The sequence below is a fragment of the Centroberyx affinis genome, unplaced genomic scaffold (assembly GCF_046629955.1).
Source record: "Centroberyx affinis isolate AG114_WGS23_722 - 3 ecotype Tasmania unplaced genomic scaffold, CSIRO-AGI_Caff_v1 ptg000141l_1, whole genome shotgun sequence".
NCBI classification, from domain to species: Eukaryota; Metazoa; Chordata; class Actinopteri; order Beryciformes; family Berycidae; genus Centroberyx; species Centroberyx affinis.
In genome coordinates, this window is record NW_027278839.1 from 180,001 (window position 1) to 202,078 (window position 22,078).

The following is a 22,078-nucleotide window of genomic DNA, read 5'->3' on the forward strand; positions in this document are numbered from 1 at the left end:
CCAACACACATGTACGCACACACGGACCCATACACACATACACACCAATAGAAACATACATACTGACATACACTGCCTCCCTTAGCTCATTAGTCATGTATTCTGACAGGTCTGTCAAACAGTCAGTAGGCTGCTGAAGTCATCTGGGGTCCGTTTCACAAAGCAGGTTCAACAAACTCTGAGTCTAACCCTGAACTCTGAGTTGATCTACTCTGAGATAGGAAACTCTGAGTTTTCGGTTCCAGAACAGCTGGTTTGAGGTAGTTAGATCAACTCGGAGTAGTTTCACCTGGAGTTAAGCACGTGCACCACCACTATAAAAAGACAGCATCAATGGAGCCCCGATTCGACGAGTTACCATGGCAACGGGGAAGAGGAGGGCTGCGTTTTTTACCCCACTTGAACTGGAAATCTTAATGCGCTCATACGGCGAATTTGAACATGTTTTTAGAAAAAAGTGCAACACCGCTGCAGCTGCAAAAGAGAGGGAGACGGCGTGGGAGAACATTGCTGCTCGGGTCAATGCGTAAGTTTAAATGTAGTCCTTTGCAATCACAATAATATTACAGGGGAAAGCTGCTTGAATGGTAGCTCATTAATTTATTTCATTTAGGTGCAATCCCGTGGGGGAGAAGCGCACTTGGCAGCAGTTTAAGATGAAATATAAAAACATTGTTCAAACAGGTGAGACCTCGGCATAATTTAATGGGGGTACCTCATTTTGATCATGTTTTACATTGTAAAGTAAATATTAAGTGGCTGTTTGACTGTGCAGTTGTTTTATCCCCAACATAATGCTGTTTTCACACACACATAAATGTCTTCTCATCTATATCATATTCTGTTAAATAATTAAGCCTATTTAAACTAACACAGACTTCTACTCAGCCAACAGAAAGAAGGCAGATGCCCGTAAAACGGGTGGTGGCCCAGCACCGCCACCTCTAACGGAGGCAGAGGAGCTGGCCCTAAGCCAGAATTTAGGAAGGCCAGTGGCTGAGGGAATCCCTGGAGGGAGCTCATCTTCAGAGCTCACCCCCCAAGACACAAGTGCCTTTATAAAATGTAATATGCCTAGGCCTATATCTTTTTTAAGCCTATTCATAAAAATATTTATTTCCCTGCGCAGTAATGCTGCACCTTCATCCACGGGATCGTTGTCAAAAGGACATGCCATGTTAGTGAAAAAAGTGGACTTCTAATATAGGCCTACTGACTGATTTTTTTAAATAACAGACGGCAGAACTATGTTACGCCAAAACTCGCCTGCTGACTGAATGAATGAGGAAATCAAATACCGTGTGTGGCTGACAGAGGGCGGAGACAGAGAGAAACTCGAGGTTCATTGAGAAAAACCTGGTCCCGACCAGGTTAGGTTCATAGAGTCTGTTACTATGGTAACTGACCGAGAGCTTAAGTTACCTCTCTCTGTGAAACAGGCTAGAGTTACCCCTCTTTCTCTTGTTTGAGTTACCTCCCTTTGTGAAACGGAAAACTCCGAGTTTCCCTCAGTTCAGGGTTAACAGACTCAGAGTTTTCACTAAACCTGCTTTGTGAAACGGACCCCAGGTCTGTGTGTGTGTGTGTGTGTGTGTGTGTGTGTGTGTGTGTGTGTGTTAGACATAATACGCTTCATTTCCCTGGCCAGGTGTCTTTCATAACACATACAGTGAGTGTGTCAAAAACTAACTAGAGCGCATCGGTTTCTCCAAACACACACATATAGGCACACACATACACAAATACACACACACACACACACTTACCGCATCCTGAAAGCACAGGTATTGTCCACAACTCTGAGATATGGCCTTATTCTTCGCATAACCCACTGAAAGACAGGAAATCAGTGTGTGAGTGTGAGCACCTGTGTGTGTGTGTGTGTGTGTGTGTGTGTGTGCATGCTCTTGTGCTGCATTTATGCATCTGTGTGTTAGCGTTTGCCATCTGGCCATGTTTTCAAGCATCCTCAAGCACCACACAGCCATGTGACAGCACAGCAAATAAGATAATGTCATCATCAAATTACCATATCAAAAACATTACAGCATACAATAAGTAAGTCATACCAGTCTGATCAGTCATATGCTCATGACAAATTAGCCAGTGTTCTTTCGAGACACTGCTGCCTAGCTAACTGTCTGGATCTGTTGGTTTAAACAGAAGCAGCCAAAACCCCATGGCGAACACACTCAGTACCAACACATTACCAACAATTAAATACTAACTTTAATGTGCTGGATCACACACATCTATCATCAGAATAATGGTTTTTTTTTTTACAATAGCTTTATAGAAATTAGCTTTAAAACTTTAAAGAATTATGTGTAATTTTACAGATTTTATAATTGGACTGGATAATGTTCTCCTAACATACACGAATAATTGTCTGACCATGAAAGTAAATATAACATTTCAGCATGTTAAGTATAGTCTCTTGTGTTCCAGTAACATTCAAACACAGTATAAACCAGTAGCTATAAAACCTACAGGTCAGTGCTGTGGGTACCGCCAAGGATGTAGAAACATCCAGATGCAGCAGGGTCTTCTTGATTTCATGAGTTTGTTGTGAGGGAAATTGTTTTCATTGTTCTCTGTGTTTGTGTATTCTTTGAATCAACCAATCTGGGTCCAAAGCAGAAGTAGAACTAATTGCTGAGGTTATGGTTTAGCAAGATCAGGCAATCTGGACTGGGATTTGATCCCAGATGAACCACCAGAGAGCAGACTGACCTCCTTTTGGATGGGCAGAGTTATGGCCACAGATCACCACAGAAATGCCCCTCGCCTCCAGCCGATCCCTCCAACCCTCCACCACTGCCCTGGAGTCATCCTGAGGGACACACACACACACACACACACACACACACACACACACACACAGACACACACACACACACACACACACACACACACACACACACACACACACACACACACACACACACACACACACACACACACACACACGCATGCATAAATAGATACATACACTACCAGTCACATGTTTGGACACAAGCATTTTTCTTTATTTTTACTATTTTTTCACATTTTAGAATAATAGTAAAGACATCAAAACTATGAAATAACACAAATGGAATTATTATTATTACTATTATTATTATTGTTATTATTATTATTATTATTGTTATTATTACTATTATTAATAATAATCATAATAATATTATTATTATGCAGTGACCAAAAAAGTGTTAAACACATCAAACTATCTTATATTCTAGATTCTTTAAAGTAGCCACCTTTTGCCTTGATGGAAAGACAAAGGCTTTGGAAAGAAATTCATACATAGGCTTCAACTTCACTATTTATATTTGTCTAAAGATGGCTTTAAGATCATGAAGAACATAGTACACTCAATCAGGTGTGTCCAAACTTTTGACTGGTAGTGTACATAGAAACACACACTAAACTTGAGCTCACGTCTGATATTCCTAGACAAATGACATACAGAATTCATACACACACACAACACACACACACACACACACACATACACTTACAGTGCTGGCATCGTCATAGACAGACAGCTCCATGGAACCAGTGAAGTCTTGGTGTGAAATGGCCTGCAGACACTCATCCAGCCAGCAGGATGCATTGTACACTGGCATGACTATGGACTGACAGAGGACATGGATCAGTCTACACTCACTTCAACTTAGATGCAACGACAACCAACAATCAATAGCAATGAATCTGGGCAAATATAAATCATCAGGCCAGGGAGGAATTCTCAGGACTTGGCTTGTGAGCAAAACTGCAAACACTGAGGTCAAACAGTACAAAACCTCAGTGGATGATGATTCTGTTAATATAAAAATTATGTAATCTTGTGCAACAAATTGTTTTCATTAAGATGTACACAGCAAAATCGTCAGTGTCTATTTAACTCTGAGAGTGTAAAAAAGTTCATATAAGTCCAACTGTTTAAGTTTCTGATAGCTGTGAACAGCAGCCCCAGAGTCATTTCAGCTCTGTGAACAGCTCCACTCAACACTTGTCAACTTCAAATAAATGTCACTGCTTTGTGTGTTATGTTGCTGCCTGTCATATGGTCCTGTATGCATGGTAGTATATAATTCTGTTAAACTCTCAATTGGGCTTCTATATGAATGTTTACCTTAGATTATGGCACAAGGCATTGTAACCTCATATCCTGTGTATTGATAAAGGCACTGAAAAAACGCCACTTATTAACACTGTAAAATGTTGCTGTGTAACATCACTGGAGTGCGCCAATCAATCACCTACCACATCCACCGCGGTCCCCTCTGCCTCCTGCCCTCCTGTCGGCGTTTCTGCTGCACAGTCTGCTGTGCGGAGGCGCTTCGGCGGGTTAATGTCAACCTCTTGTCCCGCATCCCGATGCTCGGAGGGGCCGCCACTCATCTGAGCAATGACACAGACCGTTAGCCTACTTCTGACTTCCCTCCACAGTACTGCATGATTTGATATGGGATATGAAGCATGGCTGAAAATGAATGAGGTGAATTCCTAAATGACTGAACGTTCAAAACACCGTCGGTAATGGACGAGCGGCACCCACAGACACGTGAATAAAAATGTCAGTACAACGAAATTGTGACTAAAGAAACGTATAGAGATATCGGCTTGTTTTAGCGATCATTAAATGGACGATTTTAGGAAAACGTGAAGTCCTAACTTGCCTTGTGGTAACAGTTTCACAACTTCCGCAAACAGTGAATTTCAGACGCTCATTGGCTCGTGAAAAACACGGACAGGCATCGGATTCGCTCTAGCTCACCGTCAATCAAATCGGATGATGACGTCTCCTGTCCCGCCCACCAGACGATGCAGAACCTAGGAAACGGAGTGGTTTAGTGGTGGAACTGAGCCGACACCATCAACAACCCGAATTCTTTGTTCCACATTCACTGGCAATTAATTCTTTCTTTTTCCCCTCATAAGGTAGTCTATATCTCAAAGTAACGTAGTATCTCAGTGTTACGTGTTCTATAAAGAAAATATCACGCATAGTGTAGGGTTTCCCTGTCTTAATCACTGACTAATCATCATGTTTAATTAGGACATTTTTAGTTTATTTGTAATTTTATTATTATTTATTTGTAAGGAAGTATCCCTGGCACTCGCTGCAGTATTCCCAAGTATGCATCGTTCTTTGATAATCACCTCATGTGACCATTTTGTCTGATTACAGCATGCTAACTATATATTTAGGGAATGCAGGCTCTGGGGAGAGGACATCATGTATACACACAAAAAAACACCAGCTACCACACTTCATTCCACTTCATTTAAAAGTAAAAAATGTCCTCTCTCTCTGTCTCTGTCTCTCCTTCTGTTTCCTTGTCAATAATGATGGCATGTAACTTTTAGTGCAGCCTCCATAGCCGCTTTCCTGTAGTGCTGAACGGGGTCAGATCGCTTAATGTTAATGTTGGCAGCCTCAGCATGAGAGGTTTGACTTGGTGAAGAGTGAAAACAGGATGGACTGAAATATTGTTTTTGACCATCATTTTTATTTTCTCTCAGAAAGAGAGTTAATGGACTGTAAAGGAATCATATTTCTCTCTGAAGCACAGAGAGAAAGAGAGAGTGAGAGAGACTCTCTCTCTCTCTCTCTCTCTCTCTCTCTCTCTCTCTCTCTCTCTCTCTCTCTCTCTCTCTCTCTCTCCCCTCTGTGGTGTGTGTGTGTGTGTGTGTGTAAGGGAACAGCTTACTGTATGTGGCTACTCTTCTCCTCTTCTCAGTCTGACAGACCTAAACATAACTGATATGTCTCAGTGTCACATGGTATAGCCACTATATACTGTATATATAGTGTGTGTGTGTGTATGCTTCATTCTGAGTGATTAAAGTGCTTTTACAAGTTACAACAACCATAGTTACCGTAACTATTGACAAAACTAATAAACCACGTCATTGAAGATGAAGCAGGGATGAGTTGACAGCTGAAGGCATGATTTGAGTCAGGAATCAATCAGAATGTGTCATGCATTATGTAATATCCAGACTTTTTGACCCTGGTAAATGCCAACTACATAGGGCCAAGCCCCCTTTTTTATTATGTTTACCATTATTATTATTACTCATTTGTTCTTCTTTGTTTCAGTGTTTTGCTTCCTTGGTAAAATGATTTATGGGCAATAAATAGACAAAAGCCTGGAGCTTTGTATGCTAACATCTGTGTTCCCCCCTAAAAAAGCACATAAACCCTCTCTTTTGGCAAGATTCCCAAGATTGCTTTTAATTAAGTACTGAATTATATTATCCACACATGCACACACACGCACACACACACACACACACACACACACACACACACACAATCCTCCTTAATCAGGGTGCCACTCAGACAGGATGTAGTTAAGAAGCTGCCTTGAATAAACATTGAACCTACACGTGTTTCTATGTGTCTGAATGCGTGTGTGGATATAAATATGTGTGTGTGTGTGTGTGTGTGTGTGTGTGTGTGTGTCTGAGTGTCTGAGTGTCTCCCACAGACTAATTGCTACCATATTGGAGCAGCATCTTGATCAGTGTAATAAGCTTAATTTATCGCCCTCAGTGCTTCTTTATATTGGACTACTGCCTCACTGCAGGCCAGGAAGAATAGCTTCAGGGTTGGGGGGGGGGGGGGGGTTTGGGGGTAGACAGACAGACAGACAGACAGAGATTACTCTCTTGTGCCTAAGCTTGAGCGCATGTGGTATTTGTAATCATGAACAGATTAGTTTCCAGTGTTAATTAACTCCAATGAAGATTTGGGTTGATTGTGTTGACATATCAGCACACACACCTGCTACACAGGCTAGTTAGAGGAAAAAAAGGGAAAGAACGCTAACTGCACCCAGACATACAGTGTGTGCATGGCTGCGTTCATGTTTTTTGTATGTGTGTCTGTGTGTGTGTGTGTGTGTGTGTGTGTGTGTGTGTGTGTGTGTGTGTGTGTGTGTGTGTAAACTGACACACTTTTACTCTCATGGAAATAGTTGCTGACAGGAGCTTTATTTGACACATTTGTCCTAGTTGGAGCATTGTGGGGAGCTAGTCTGTGAAGGAAACCAGATTTTTCCAACTAATAGAGATGGATAATAGCAGACAGACATCCATGATTAACTAACAATTGGGAAATAAGGATGTTTAGAGGTTCAGGTTGAGGTTATGTGCTTTGGACTGACTGTGTTCTCAGTGTGGATGGAGGTTTAACCTGGTCTCAGTCCAGCTCCCTGCACTGTTGGCCCACTGGGTTTCTGATATCTATATGGGCACTTTTACAACAGAAAATATTCTCCCTGAAACTCGTTCTCACAATCCTTCACTTTTTATCTGTAGATGCAGTATCCATTATCTGCTCAGCAGTGCCCCCTGTTGCCTTGCCTTCCTCCACCAAATGAACAGCATATGGCAACGTTGTATTTAGAGTGTGCACAGCGCAAAACACTGGGTTTGACTTCCCTGGAGGTCCGGGCTGCTGTTTAGATCTATGATCAGAGTTAAACTGCACTTGATTTGTTTGGACCGAAATGCCAGACATTAAAAAAGAACGGAAGCGTGTGTGTATGTGTCTGTGTATGTGCATGATTGGGTTTTCTTGATTTAGTTTTGCTCTGGGAATTGTACGTCTTTGACCCTTTTTCAGAGGTAACTGGAATTTTGAGAGCTCTTGGTCGTTTTAAGTTTTCTCATGTGTAACAGACACACACACACACACACACACACACACACAGAGAGTAGTCATATGTTCATAGAGTGGCCTTGATAAACAAAAATATGGAAATGTAGTTTGTCTCTGCCTTTGTCTCTCTCTAGCTTTCTGTGTTTGGAGTTTGTAAAGCTTATGTTCTGATCTTCTGAGTTTCTACCCAAAGCATGATGCAACCATTCCGCTCGCTTTTCAATGATGTCACAAAGGGCCTAATCATTTGGAATGTTTACTCCAAAGCTGTTCTACAAGCTGGTACCCATGGCCTCCAACATGGCATTTCAGCATGCCATGGTCCCTTGAACACATTTGCATAGGCACACTTCATGTGTATTCACATATGCAGCAGAGTGTCATAGTGAGCAAGGGGACCGGCCTTCAGCCACAGAACCCGGGGTTAAGCCACCGTGTCAACAAGCCTCTGCCCTGCTGAAGTGTCTTTGAGCAAGACACTGAATCTCTACCAGCTCCTGTTCTTTAGCTGACCTGGCACTCTGACCTCCCTGTGGAAGAGGGGCAACATTACATCTTATAGACCGTGTGTGTGTCTACAATTTTCCATTACAACCAAACACTAGAGCAGCTGAGAGTATTTGGTTGCAATGAAAACCTGCATGCTCATGGCTTTCAATGGCACATGGTTGGTGACCACTGTTGTAGTGCAGTACCACACACAGTGATTACTAACAATATGTCTATGCTGCCATCTAGTGGTCAATAAGTGCAGCAGAGCACATCAACTCCATCCTCCGCTCAGTAGCAATGCATCATCATTCAACAAGTTTTGCCTTGGTTGCTGTGTCTGTGTTGGCACGTGTGTGTGTGTACCGCCCACCTACTTATGCTCCTGTTTGCTAAGGCTTAAAGCAGTCTTAGGTTTTGTATCTTAATCCATCTCTATGGTATCAGGAGAATGAAAGGCTAGCTTGCTGAAGGAGGGTGAATGTTGACAGCGTTTATAACAAAATTTGTCTCCTTATTGGAATTAATATATCAAGGCCACTCTCTATCAGCATATGTCTGGTTTGTGTGTATGTGTGTGTGTGTGTGTGTGTGTGTGTGTGTGTGTGTGAGTGTGTGGTGCATGAGAGAGAGAAGAGAGCGAAAGAAAGAAATCGTTTCTGTAATATTTCCATCACTAATCCAAAAGTAACATTTTCATGGGACTATTCAGGTCATTATTCCTTGATGTATCAGAAGACTAACTTTATACTTCTGCAGAAAAGCATTCATCGAGCTGGTAAGGATTCAGTGACTTGCTCAAAGACACTTCAGCAGGACAGATGTGTTTTGCTACTGAGGGGCTTGAACCTATAGGTCATAAGTTTAAAGTACAGACTGCAACACAGAATCCCTGACAGACCCACAGTATATAAACACTGACATTAGCTGTAACTGGTAGGGGCGACACTGCAGGGCTGAGTGGGCTGAAACAGGAGTAAAATAACAATACACACTCACATATGTGCATGTGGGTGGTTGCATCATGTGCCTTTGCACACTCACACACATTGCTCTCGCTCTGTCTCTTAGTTGCAGTTTAGTTTATTTGCACATATAAATAAATGATAAGACACAAAAAGAAGAAAGAAGAAAAGAAAAAAACACAAATTGTACAAGTGCGATAGAGTAACCCTTAGGGCCTTCGTAAACAACAACAAAAAACAAATCAAGATGACAAAGACACAATTAAACTGGATAATAGAAACTAATTGACAACAAAATTCAATGAGGAAGATGGTACAACAAAAAACCAAACGAGAGGTAAGGGAGATGTGCTAACTCTGATGCAGGTAATGAATTTGTGGGGAAGTGTGTGTGTGTGTGTGTTAGTGTGCGTCTGTGTTTGTCTGTTTGGTCAAAGAGAAAGATCCCTCATACAATGGTGCCCGCATAGAGATGTACCACAGAGATGTCGATAACCTTATCAACATCTCTCCCTATGGGTGCCTCAACTTCCCTAGGGGAAGACTTCACACTGTCTTTTCAATGACAAACTCAAAGACGAACACCTTAACATTTATAATGCAAACACCATTCATTTATTGGTATAATATTCCATAATACTGTATAGGTATCATTCTATTAAATATGTACCAAGCCTGTGTGTATCTATAGGCAGGCATTTCACATTCAAGTCCAGGTTCAGTGCAGTGATGACCAAACATCTCATCTTGTCACCGTTTCTCTTGTTCCTAAGACAGGAGTGAATGAGGAGCAGAGGAAAGGGGAGGGCACTGCTCGCTAGATCAGTTAATAATCTCAGATCATTTTACCTTTCCTATCTTCATCTTTCCTCTATTCCTCCATCCTCTCTTATCCATTCTCTCACCTTTCATTTTCCACGTCCGCACCTGATATTAAGTCGTTGATGTCCCTGTCATTCTTTCACTCAGTCAAGTACAGACTAATGCCTTTCCATTTCATAAGCTTGAATCTCATTGGCTGAGGGACAGAGTGGTCTCCCTGAGGTCCTCCTCAATGGCACCAACATGAACCAGCCCGGAATGCATTGTGGGTCAGCTGTAGAGACAGGCACGCGGGTCCGATAGGGTACAATCAGTGATCTGGTTAGGTCCAGATTGAGACAGTTAGGTCTGGTTTAGGCTGGTTGAGTCCAGTTTTGAATCCACCCGGCTCCTGTTGTGGCTATTCGCCTCAAAGGACAAGTAATATACCTAACTTGGAACCAGTTGGTATAGAGCTTGCTAGGTCTAGTGTAACAAGGCAACGTAAAATAGATAACATCATGTAAATGCAGGGAGAATACCTGAGTCAAGTAGTACTTGAACACTGCTGAATGTTTGCTTGAACCTTACAGTAACAAATAGGTGTGGTTTACGCTGTTGAGACCTCTCCACTGTTTCAATTGTGCCACGACAGCTCAAGATACTATTTGACTCATCCGAAAAAGAGGATTTATTTTATGGACTCATCTTAGGTGCTCAGGAGAAGAAGTTTTGTGTGTGTGTCGGGGGATAATGTGTCTCGGGGGGGATGCATTCATGCTCTCGGTGAAGCAGCAGCAGTAAGGATCCTGGTGAATCTTGGTGGATGCTGGAGGTTACAATCAACAATCAGAGTGTGTGGCTTCATCCCAATCTTCTAAAGTAACATTTCCTGTTCTGTGGTCTAAGGGTGTTCCAAGTTGTCACTGTTGATGGGGAAAGGCATCGAAGAGACTATTGAGATACACCCTGTTTGTCTGGCGGTATGTTTGAGTCTGTGCATGTGACCATTTGCGCGTGTGCATCCGTGCATGTCTGTGTGCGCGTGTGCATGTGTTTGTGTCTATGTGTGTGTCTGTGCACCCCTGCGTGCACCTGAGTGCGTGTGTGTGTGTGTGTCTGTGTGTCCGTGTGGTGTGCATGTGAGCAAATTTGTCTTCAAGAGTTCAAGGTATAGCAGCTGATGTGTCTTTAGACAGACACAAATACATCCAGTCCAAGCTTTATCCACTTCAAGTGTTCACACTGACGTCAGACCAGGATCCATAATCCAGCTCAGGCCGGGACAGTCGCACTTAAACTTAGTCTCATTCCAAATCCAGAGTCTGCTTCAGGCATAGTTTCATCAAAGCCCAAACTATTAGAGTCCATTCCATAGTCTCCCTCTTCAGACCAGACTTAGAAGGAGAGGCACTGGACGCAGGAGTCTCAGAGGAAGGGGTTGTGGCTGTGTGTGTGTGCCTGTGTGTGGGTGCGGGCTGCTGGCCGGGGAGAGAGGGGGAGCAGAGGCTGGGGGAGGTTGGAGGGAAGGTCCAGCAGCCCGGCGGGAGGTTGGGTGAGAGAGGAGGGGAGGACAGGCGGCTGGTGGTGCAGAGGGAGGGGCAGGGAAGGGCTGTACGAGAGCATGTGGGGGGGCAAGGGGGAGGTGGAGGACGGGCGCATTTGGTTTAGGGTGAGGCGAGGCTGGTCGCAGTGGAATGGGTTGGTGGGAGACGGAGCACTCAGACCTGGAAAGAAAGACGAGGATGTAAGGAAAGAATAAGACATTCACTGAACATATTTGTTAGCTGGGAAAATGTTTTCAGAAACTTAACAGTTGTGTTTGTGGATGTATGTGAGTGTGTGTATGTTTGTATGTGTGTGCTTGAGTAACTGTGTGTCACCTGAGAGGAAGGGGTTGTTGTGCGTCTTGCTGGGGGGGTTGGGAGGTATCAGAGCATCCAGATTGACCAGCGAGGCCCCAGTGGGTCCCAGAAAGGCCTCTGGGGTCCGACACATACGTGTGGGCGGGGCGCTGAGCGGAGGTGCTAGCCGGGACAGGTCAAACATCTCTGGGCTGGCCGACCCTCTGCCGTTCACCTGGGGTTTCACTGGAGGTTCTGCCCCAAACGGATCAGGCTCTGCATCCACTCCGGCAAATGGGTCAGGGTCTGCTGTTGCCCCGAATGGATCTGCATCTGCATCTGCAGGAGTGGAGAAAATAATGTAAAAAGAGTTGTTAAGGAATTGTTAAGGAACGAGGATGCAATATGAGGTTATACACTGCATTCACAAGATCAGTGATATACATTGAATTTATTATAACTATTTATGTATACTATTATGTTATGTTAATGAATCTGATACCATTGTAGGCTATCTCTGGACTTATTGTGTATTTAAGTGTCTCTGACTGACACATTATATTGGCTGTAATGCTATATTTATTCTCTGTGTATCCACCAAGACAAAACATTTTTCTTATGCAACCTGTATTTGGTAAGAAAGGTTGATTCTGCCTGTTGTGTACTACCTGTGGGACTGACAGGTTGGGAGGAGGAAACTTGCAGAGCCTCCTGTTTAGGCCCGTCCTCTTCCTGTCCAGAGAATGGATCTGTCCCATCAGCACCTGCACGTCAAAATGACTACCGATGAGTACAGTACAATCATACACAGGCTAAACAAATCAGTTAATATTTTGATTTCATTACAGACATCGGAAGTTACAATGGAATAATCAAAATTATATGATTGTGTATGTTCATCCGGCACTTGTGAGGCTGGTCAGTATTTCTAAAAAGTACCTGTGTGAGAGGGGCTCTCCCACCCATGATTGACAGGGCTGGAGGAGACAGGCCCTGCCTCCCAGGGGTCTGTAGGTGAGTTAGGAGATGGAGCCCAAGGATTGGACATGTTGGTGGATGTGGGCGGGGCTGTCCACGGGCTACCAATCACTGGAGTGCTAGAGTGGACTGCTGCTAAGACAGAGAGACAAGATTTTTTTTCAGTGTAGGCCAGTTGCAGTACTGAATTTGTTTGCTAGATAAAACACAATTTTGGATGTTTTTTCACAGTCCTGTCTAGCCATGCTGTGAGAAGATACAGAGAAAGGAAGGGGCTAGCGTTATCCTAGCCTTTGAGTGTGTGGATGTGTGTGTTTGTCTCTGATGAGCCACCCACCTACAGAGTCCCAAGGGTCAGAATTGATGTCACAGGTGGGCTGGGTAGAGTTCCATGGGTCACTAGAGGGAACCGGGGCCTCGGAGGAGGGGCCAAATATGTCCACCAAGTCCAGCATGGCTGACTACAGAGGGAAGAAAAGCCTGTCTGTAAATCTGCGCCGAACATTCCCCTGCTTCCAAGTTTCCTTGACTGGGCAGGTTTTTTGAGCCATGCAGGGCTCTTTGTAAGACAGAACCAGACAGAACCTGTCCAATCCTGTTACAGATCTGTGGAGGAGAGGGAGGAGTTAGGGAGCCGTTACGGTGGTGTGTTATAGACTGGTAAACTTCTGAGTTTACCGCTAGGACGCTGCACACTAACGAACAATCATGTTACAATTACAAAACGTAATTCAGAACAATATACTCAACATATACATTAAAACAACATCTATACATCCAGTATGGTAGTCTCGCAGCCAGTGAAGTGAAGCAGATGAGGTGGAAACTATGCTGAAAGTACTGAAATATTTTACTCAAATAGAAGTGATGCTACTTCAGTTATTCAGTAATTTATTTAAAATTTACTCAAGTCACATTGACAATGTTTTACTCAAGTAAAAGGGAAAGGTTACCTCACTCAAAAAGAAAAATATGCAGTTTCTTTTGAGCAGAAACACTTTTGTATGTTCAACCCCCACCCCTCCACATAAATAATTAGTAATTAATAATAATAAATAAATAAATAAATAAATAAATAAATAAATAAATAAATAAATGAATAAATAAATAAATAACAGAATGTGCATTTTGATGTGTCCTCACAAGTAATTTGATCATTCACTGAAATTATGAAATTATGTGAAATTACAAATTTTTTCACATGAATTAATTTCACAGAACTCATGGTTCTGTGGACAGTTCACATGATCATATTAATGTGGAATTCATGTGTATTTTCTGTAAGGGTAATGCCCATACTCTTGTGTTATGCTGGCAACCTAGGAATCTAATCTTGTTCTATTGTTGGATCCACTGTAAGCCGCCTCTGGATAAGAGCAGAGGCTAAATGGCTAAAATGTAAATGTAACTTTCCACCTCACCCCATTACTGTGTGAATATGTGATTATCCTGGACTTGATGATCTGTGGCATCATGTGACTGACCTTTCAGTGTTTGTGGTGGAAATGTCATTATGTCTGTCCATGAAACATTATGAAACATCAAGATCAACATGATATTAGCCTATTGTATATGCATATATAGAAAATATATGTAATTTAGTTTGCTTCCTTGGAGCGCCCTCTGACTGATTCCAAACTAAAACAGATGCTTTAACCAATGCTGTCATCTTGTATAAAAAAACATCAGGGACCGGAAATTCCACAATAAACAACATATGACCAATCACTAGCCGTGGAACCTTTACATAAGACAACACTTGACTCTGATTGGCTTGTTGACAGGCCAATGAGTAAGGGAGCTGGTGCGCTACAAGATAAGGAACATGCTTTCAGGGAAATGTCATGCTGAGCTCAAGGTTAGACAAGACAAAGTCATTATCATTCTGCAGGCACCTCCTTCTCCCTCTCAGGTCTCTCTATCATTTCTCTCTCTAACCTCACCCATTATGCTGATCTGTCTTTTCCTCTAGTTTCCCTCCCTATCCCACTATCACCACAAATATAAAACATGCTTGCGCAGTTCACACTATGCACTTCCTTTTCCAAACGCCTACCAACAACCACCCACAAATACAAATGCATCCACCCACCTTTCCATGCGAAAACACACGCACAGAGCACTCATGGAGCACGCATGCGCCCACACACACACACACACACACTCTTACACTCACCTCCCGTGTCCCTGACTGGCTCTCTCTCCTGCTCTCATCCAGGGCCTTCTGTAACAGCGACTCGTCTCCTTGGCGACAGCGCTGCTCCTGCAGAGGCGGCATCGTGACATCATCAACATCATTACCACAGCAATCCTGTGGACGGGCGCACACACACACACACACACACACACACACACACACACACACACACACACACACCAACACAGAGAGAAACACTCTTTGGCTTGGGCAAGCAAAATGACAGCACTGGCGGCTTTTTATGCTGTTGAAATATTTAGTTGACAAAGAGCAGAGGCTGGTTTAGTCCAAGCAGAGAGAGAAACAGAGGAAAAATGCAACACAGAATTCCTTCTGCATTATTTCTGGAGGTTTAGTGAGACAGTGAGAAGTGAGACATCAAGACAGCGGACAGGGGGACAAGATAATACTAGATACTACAGTATCAAAGCATTGCTAGAGGAAGAGAGAACGGAGTGATGAAGAGAACACAAGCAGTGGTCATTTAGTTTAACAACCATTGGGAGGAAGGGGTCCTGGGGGCAGATGGAGGAGTGGAGAGTGGGAGGAGGCGAGGATGGAAGATCTGATGAGAGGCTAAGGAAAGAAGGAAAGCTGAGAGTTAGGAAGGAAAGTCATTAGTTAGATAAAAGAGGAATATTTCAGTTAAGATGGAAGAACCATATTAATAAATACACAGACACAGAGCTGAGATCATAGAGGGCTAATAAGTGTTTGCACAAAATGTTAAAGTGTGAGGCACCCGTGTGTGTGAGTGTGTCTGTGTGTGTCTGTGTGTGTGTGTGTGTACCTGCTCATGCTCCTTTTTGCTAAGGCTTAAAGCAATCTGTAGTTGTGTGTCTTCATCCATCTCTATGGTAACAGGAGTAGGGATGGCTAGCTAGATGAAGGTGGGTGAATGTTCAGAACGTTTATAGCAACATTTCATTATTGGAATCATCAAGAGGCAGTATGAAGAGAAGGAAAGAGAGAAAGTGAGGGAGGTGGAGGAGATTTATTGTCCAAGAAGTTGACTGTAGAAAAAAAAGGAGTCTGCAGTCTGGAAAGGAGAGGGGTGATTAAACCAGTAACACACTGTCACACTGGAGACAGATAGCATAAGGACATGATACATCATCATAGCATCTGTGTGTGTGTGTGTGTGTGTGTGTGTGTGTGTGTGTGTGTGTGTGTGTGTGCATGTGTGTGTGTGCGTGTTTTACCTTCTGACTCTCCTCCCTGCTCATGGCTAGAGCCAGCTGGAGCTGCAGCTCCTCCTCCCCGCTGGTCTGAGGGCGAGCCTGCTCCAGGTCTGAGGCCGCACGAGGAGACGAGGACGACGCTGGAGGGCGTAAAGAGGAAGGAGGGTGAATGAGAGAGTGAGGGAGTTGTGCAGTTGGGACAGACAGTTGTAATGAGAGTGGGGGAAAAAGAATGGGTGAGGAGGAATGGGCAGGTTGAGAGAGGGATGACCAGAGGGACAGAGAGATGGAGGAAAGGAGCTGATTTGAATATTTTCAGGCCTACACTGCATTATTGATAATCTATCTGATGGATCGTCCAGACTGCTGGCCTAGACCACATAATGCATTTAACTGGGGATATGGATCAAACTGAATATGGCTGTGTTTTTAAGTATGCATCCATTTATTCAAACATGGCCACCAAATGAAAGGAGACATTCAGTGCTCTAGATATGGGGAGACTTTAAATACCCACTCACAGTTAAAGGAGGACGGAGAGCCTCTGGAGCGGCTGAACTCCTCCCCATAGAGCACTGCCATGCTAGGCTGGCTGGTTCGCCTGCCAGGGTGGTAAGATGGGGGTACGCCTCCGTATACCCCCCCTCCCCCTCCTCCTCCTCCTCCTCCTCCTCCACCTCCCCCCCCTCCACTGCCTCCCCCAGCCATGCGCTCCTTGGTCTTCAGGGCCTGGCTCCTCTCCTGGCGGAGGCGCTCCTCGTCCCGGAGGAGACACACCAGTTGGCGTGCCTTTTCCCTCACATTGGCCCCCTGGTCTCTGCCATCACGGTCCACATACTGGAAGTCTCTCAGCGTCTGACCCGCACAGAGACAAACAACATTATAGTGATCGTGTGGACATCATCAGTCATCTTTCTATCGATGTACTATGGAAGCTTTAGTGCAGAAGCAGCAGTAAAACCTCATTTATCTGAACCTCAGGCATAATGAACAAATGTGGCAATGTGAGATGATCTTTCATCATTTGTTCACAGTTATTCGTATTTGTCCATAAAAAATAGAATTTTTGAATATATACAGTATATCCATGCATGTCATCATTTTGTGAAAGCTTCCAAACCAGTATTTTGGTGTCTTTCAGTCATCGTAACATTCCTTCACTCTGAACAAACTCTTTGTTTCTGTTGATTTTCGTTTTGAACATTTGTAATCTCGGCAACATTGAAGAAGAGAGCTCAACCCTCAGTGTTTTCCGAGAATTAAATAAAGGTTAGAAGAAAGAAAGGGTTCAAAATACTGAGGTTCTAGCTTCAGGCCAGTACCTGTATGGTGAATGCGTTTTCACGGCACTGTTGGGCCACTCTCTCTGAGCCCGTCTTCAGCAGGTAGTCCAACAGAGTCAGGGCCTGAAATCAAATACCGGTTACCATACTGATCTCCAAGATGAGTATTTCATTACAGTTCCATTTTAAGCATTTACCTGACACCCTTACAATGAACAGAATAGGAGAATAAGCTTCCGTTCCTAGATAACAAACATTACATGCAACCTCTAATGAGAAGTGCAGTGAGATGGACACAGAGGAGGAGATAACTTGAAAGTGGGTGAGGTTTTAAGACAAGCCAGGCTTGTGCCACTTTCTCTCAACTGCCCAAAGCTTTGTACATTAAATTTGCAAGGCCTCAGATAACCCAGGGGTAGGTGGGGACAGACAGGCGGGTGTAGAAGAAAGGGGACAGAGGGAAAAAAGAAAAGAGGAGGTCAAAAGAGGAGGCAAGAGTAGACAGAAATGTGAAGTTGTTGGAGATTGTGGAGAGAGACAAGGAGTGAGGTGGAAGGAGTGCGGAGAGGACAGACAATGAGAGGGAGGAAGGACGAACAGGCCGTAAGACAGCTTTAGAGGGGTTAGTAGAAAGGAGAGGTTGGATATAATAATAGTCCCTTTCATTTGCAGATGAGATCACCTTGTAGACATGTCTCCAGTTCTTGCCGCTGTCATTGAGGCGTTTCCAAACCATGCCCATCACCTCAGCAAACGCCACCACATTGAAGGTCAGGTCAGCGATCTCCGACATGAGAGACGAGGAAGGGCCCCATGGATCGTTAGAGGTGGCCTCACGAACCTGCACATCGCCAGAGGAGGAGCCATGGCTTACATTTATTTTCACATTTACATTTTATCCATATACCTGACGCTCTTATCCAGAGAGATGTGAAATAGGTGCAATAGTAGTACAGGGGCTGAAAGGGTCAAAGCAACAACCTGTCACTAGAATATTAATCTATAATAAAGCTATCTATAATAAAAAGAAATAAGAGCCAGTAAATGATCTTTGTTTTGATCTAATATGATATATCAACAACGTCAGAGTAATGGTAAAGGCTTTACCACATTATCAAAGTCTTAAAATACAGTACATTAGAAGCATTTAAAATTATATCATCTATATATTTGTATAGGCCTATACATTACTATTATATATTACAAAATAGGCTTTGTATAAAAGCTATTGCATATCAATGACACATGAAGAGAATTAAACAAATTAGTTCTAATACCTTGATCTCTGCTTCTGAGTAGTTGTGGACAATGTTCTTCACCTGCCGGCGCAGGGCTGAGGTTGTCATGGTGACAGAGGTGGTGGAGTGAATGGAGGGACAGAAAGTCAACAAAAAACCCTCAACAGGTGGAGGGAGGAAAGCGGACTGGAGTTGGGATGGAGAGGTAGTTATGGCAGTGAAGGCTCCTCTCTTCTGTCAGGAGTTAGGGACGCCACTGTATGGAAGAGATTGGGGGGGGGGGGGTCAAAGACAATTTATGTGAACAAATAAAACCCAAAAGTAGATTTATGTCTATCTCACTCCTTCTAGGGTCTTTTAGGGTGAGCTAAGTAGCCATTAATTCCTACTAAATGACTTTGGTTGAAAATGGGACCTGGACAAAAATCTAGGGATGAACTTTGGGCTCACACATGGTCAGGTTGACCAAAAAAAACAAAAAGAAACAAAAAAAACCTCCAACGTCTGATGCTTCCTTGCATCCGCTTTCCTTTCCTGACTCAAAATATGTCAAAAAACACAGTTGTGAGAAATCATGAATCCATACACTCAGGATGAGAGAGGAAGCAAAACAAGGAGTCAAGCAGAAGACTCCAACCACTGATTTCATTTGGATCGTATGCCTTTTCTAACCCTAACCCAAAATGCTTCTACCTGCCTCGATCTTAATATAGTGCGAGATATAAACAAAGGCTGATGATAATAATTGAATGAGTGGCTCAGTGTTAGTTGGTGCCCACTCAAAAGGAAGTGGGTCATAAAAAGTGCTGGCACTCAGGTGTCTGACGAGGCTTCCTGGTAGCTTATTTTATTCAGGCCAACACGCACATATGCGCGCCTGTGTCAGTGCGCATGCACACATACACACACACACACATACACATGCACACACACGTACACACGCACACTCACACACACACACACACACGTACACACACAACCCATTTTCCTTTCCAAATTCATATTTCAGTGAGGGCGCAAGGGAATTCATCATTAAGGCTCCTGTGATACTTCTTCCTCTCCCTGCGCCTGAGAGCTTTCACAGACACAGTCCATAATTAACCTACTAAACCAAAGCCGATCTAGGGTAACCTCACTAAACCAAACCTCATCTCATTAATCATCGGCCTACTAAACTGTCAAATTAATTTCATTAAAGATGGTCATACTTTTCAACTAAACCATCCTTCTGATCATCAGCTGGCCAGAATGAAACTACACTGTGGCTTGAAATGTGATTGAGTTTTGAAAAAACAGTGCAACCAAGCTGACAGCTGGTGCTGCATTCAGCAATCTGAATACAAACTGAACACACAGCAACACAGAGTCCAACACAAATTTCCCCACAGGGACAATGAAAGTATTTCTTATCTTATCTTATCTTATCTTATCTTTATATGAAACAATTGAACCATTTGTTCTAACCTTCACACTGCTACTTCAAACTATAAGGTCTGTAGCGACTGATAATGTAATAACTTCTGGATAATGTAATAACTTGATAAAATGTTAAAATGTTTGGGTTGGAAATGTAATGTAATGTAATATTAAAACATGTTAATGTACCAAATTGCTGGATAATAACATCATATCATTATATTAACAGGCAATTATTACTTCATAAGAGGTGTAGCATATTTATTTGATGATCTATTTGATGATGTAATAATGTAACAAGAATAAGAAGAATGAAACAACTGGAGTTGTTACGTAATTAGTCAATATTATTATTACATCATCAGTTAAAAGTCCCTTTTAAGTAACAAATATGTAATCATTTGATGTATTTTGTTACATTTACAGGTGCACATTTACGACTATTTAGAGGGACATTTTTATTAAATTTTGACAAGTGATTAGAAGAAGAAGGACTTTTTTATTTTGACTTGCACTCTCCCCATTTCAAGTCCTGGGATGTCTCTTTAAAGATCCGTGCATTTGTTTTTAATTGTTTCCATTTTTTCATGCTAAACAGACTAAACAGTCTCTAATGTTGTCTCTGATGTCTCTAACACCCACATGACAATGTGCGTGTAAAGGATTTCACACAATGGCACTATTCCCTGCTGTTCAACAGTCCACAAAGGTTGTGGAACAAGTCATAGGATGCCTTGTCCTGCAGAAATGCACACATCAGCAAAAGTACTAAGGAACTGCAATACACACAGGAGGGACACAGACAGAAAAGGGTGAGAGGAGAGTGAGTCTGTGTGTCTGTGCATGTGCAAGAGACAAAGAGAGAGAGAGGGGATGAAGGGCACAGGGAAGAAAGTAAAGCTCAGCAACTTCAACCGGTATCACCTTTCTGCAAAATCATCTTCGGCTCTGCGTTCTGACACATCAGACACACACGCACACACACACACACACACACACACACACACACACACACACACACACACACACACACACACACACACACGTGTATCAAACTATTGCAGGTGCTGTCTTTCTCTGCTCTTTTTGTCCCATAATCTGACCCTTATGGCCACTACAGATATTTCACATTGTGGCTGGCACCAAGGTGGGAGTAATATGATCAGTCTCTGTGTTGCAGCCTGCTTGACAACTTTCAAAACAAATTGAGAGAACAGGGGATGGGAATGCTGGGTAAAGGAATTAGCAGAAAGTAAGAAAGTGTGTGAGAGAGATGGGAGAAGGAATACATAACAAGAAAGGACAATTTATGTGCACCACTAAAATACCAAACTAGGCTAGGCTGTACAGTTTCCATCTATCTTATGAAGTGCCCACCCAGTTAGATGTGGCAAATGATACTAAAAATAGCTCATTATACAACTAGTCAGATAGTATGCAAAATTATCTGTGTGTGAAAAATGTATTTATTTTATCTATACGTGAATCCGGGACCCTAAAATATGTGCCCTGCATATCCTGTTGGACATTACCCTTTAAATAAGCCGGGTGGAGTAGGCCGGTGTTGGATGTCAGTGACTGAGTCTATAAGCTGACACGGCCTGCTCTGATGCGTAAACAGAGTCCCTATCTGCCCTCTGCAGTGCCCCCGACGAACAGATTTGGATAATTGCTGAAACCCGGAGAAGAGGAGCTCTTTTGGTACCACAGAGGTGTGTTACGTCACCCCCTCATCCACGTTTAGAGATGCGCATGCGCGTTGTAAAAGCAGGTGTACTGTATTTGACAGGTGGCGATAGAGGGCGTCCATGCTAAGTCTGCATAATACATTAACGGGCCTACCTCCACCCCCTTGCCTCCTCCCCCCTCACTCTCTCTCTCTCTCTCTCTCTCTCTCTCTCTCTCTCTCTCTCACACACACACACACACACACGCTTGCGCGCGCGTATACACGCCCCCTCTTGCGGTGCACTCCCTGTGCGGGTTGCCATGTGTAGATTCCTGTGCA

At 43.2% G+C, this 22,078-nt stretch overlaps 2 protein-coding genes across 3 annotated transcripts in view; both read right to left on the minus strand.

Annotated features, from left to right (window-relative positions):
- Window positions 1–4,403, minus strand: part of b3gntl1 (UDP-GlcNAc:betaGal beta-1,3-N-acetylglucosaminyltransferase-like 1) — a 15,006-nt gene extending 10,603 nt beyond the window's left edge. The window contains exons 1-4 of one of the 2 annotated variants that reach the window (XM_071531392.1): window positions 4,270–4,403; window positions 3,522–3,638; window positions 2,734–2,833; window positions 1,767–1,831 (exon numbers count right to left, since the gene is read on the minus strand). In XM_071531392.1, the coding sequence (XP_071387493.1) occupies window positions 1,767–1,831; window positions 2,734–2,833; window positions 3,522–3,629 (273 nt within the window). In that variant the 5' untranslated portion in view covers window positions 3,630–3,638; window positions 4,270–4,403. Of the gene's footprint in view, window positions 1–1,766; window positions 1,832–2,733; window positions 2,834–3,521; window positions 3,639–4,269 lie in introns of those variants that run through there. The other variant, XM_071531384.1, reaches the window with a different exon arrangement.
- A 6,958-nt stretch (window positions 4,404–11,361) lies between these two features.
- epn3b (epsin 3b) lies at window positions 11,362–18,762 on the minus strand. Its single transcript, XM_071531401.1, has 11 exons — window positions 18,694–18,762; window positions 18,099–18,257; window positions 17,456–17,539; window positions 16,655–16,988; window positions 16,155–16,273; window positions 14,932–15,018; window positions 13,093–13,216; window positions 12,717–12,887; window positions 12,446–12,541; window positions 11,817–12,110; window positions 11,362–11,660 (listed from the first exon to the last, which is right to left on the minus strand). Exons 1-11 carry the CDS (start codon window positions 18,760–18,762, stop codon window positions 11,362–11,364), a joined length of 1,836 nt encoding a protein of 611 aa, XP_071387502.1.
- Between the last annotated feature and the right edge of the window lie 3,316 nt (window positions 18,763–22,078).

What these genes read in the sequence shown, in the direction of transcription:
- epn3b (XM_071531401.1), bottom strand. Translation starts at nt 18,762, where the DNA reads ATGACAACCTCAGCCCTGCGCCGGCAGGTGAAGAACATTGTCCACAAC. An exon ending in TGACCCTTGGGACTCTGTAG is followed by an intron (nt 12,888 to 13,092) that starts GTGGGTGGCTCA and finishes CTGTCTTAGCAG; the next exon opens with CAGTCCACTCTAGCACTCCA. An exon ending in CAACAACCCCTTCCTCTCAG is followed by an intron (nt 11,661 to 11,816) that starts GTGACACACAGT and finishes CTTTCTTTCCAG; the next exon opens with GTCTGAGTGCTCCGTCTCCC.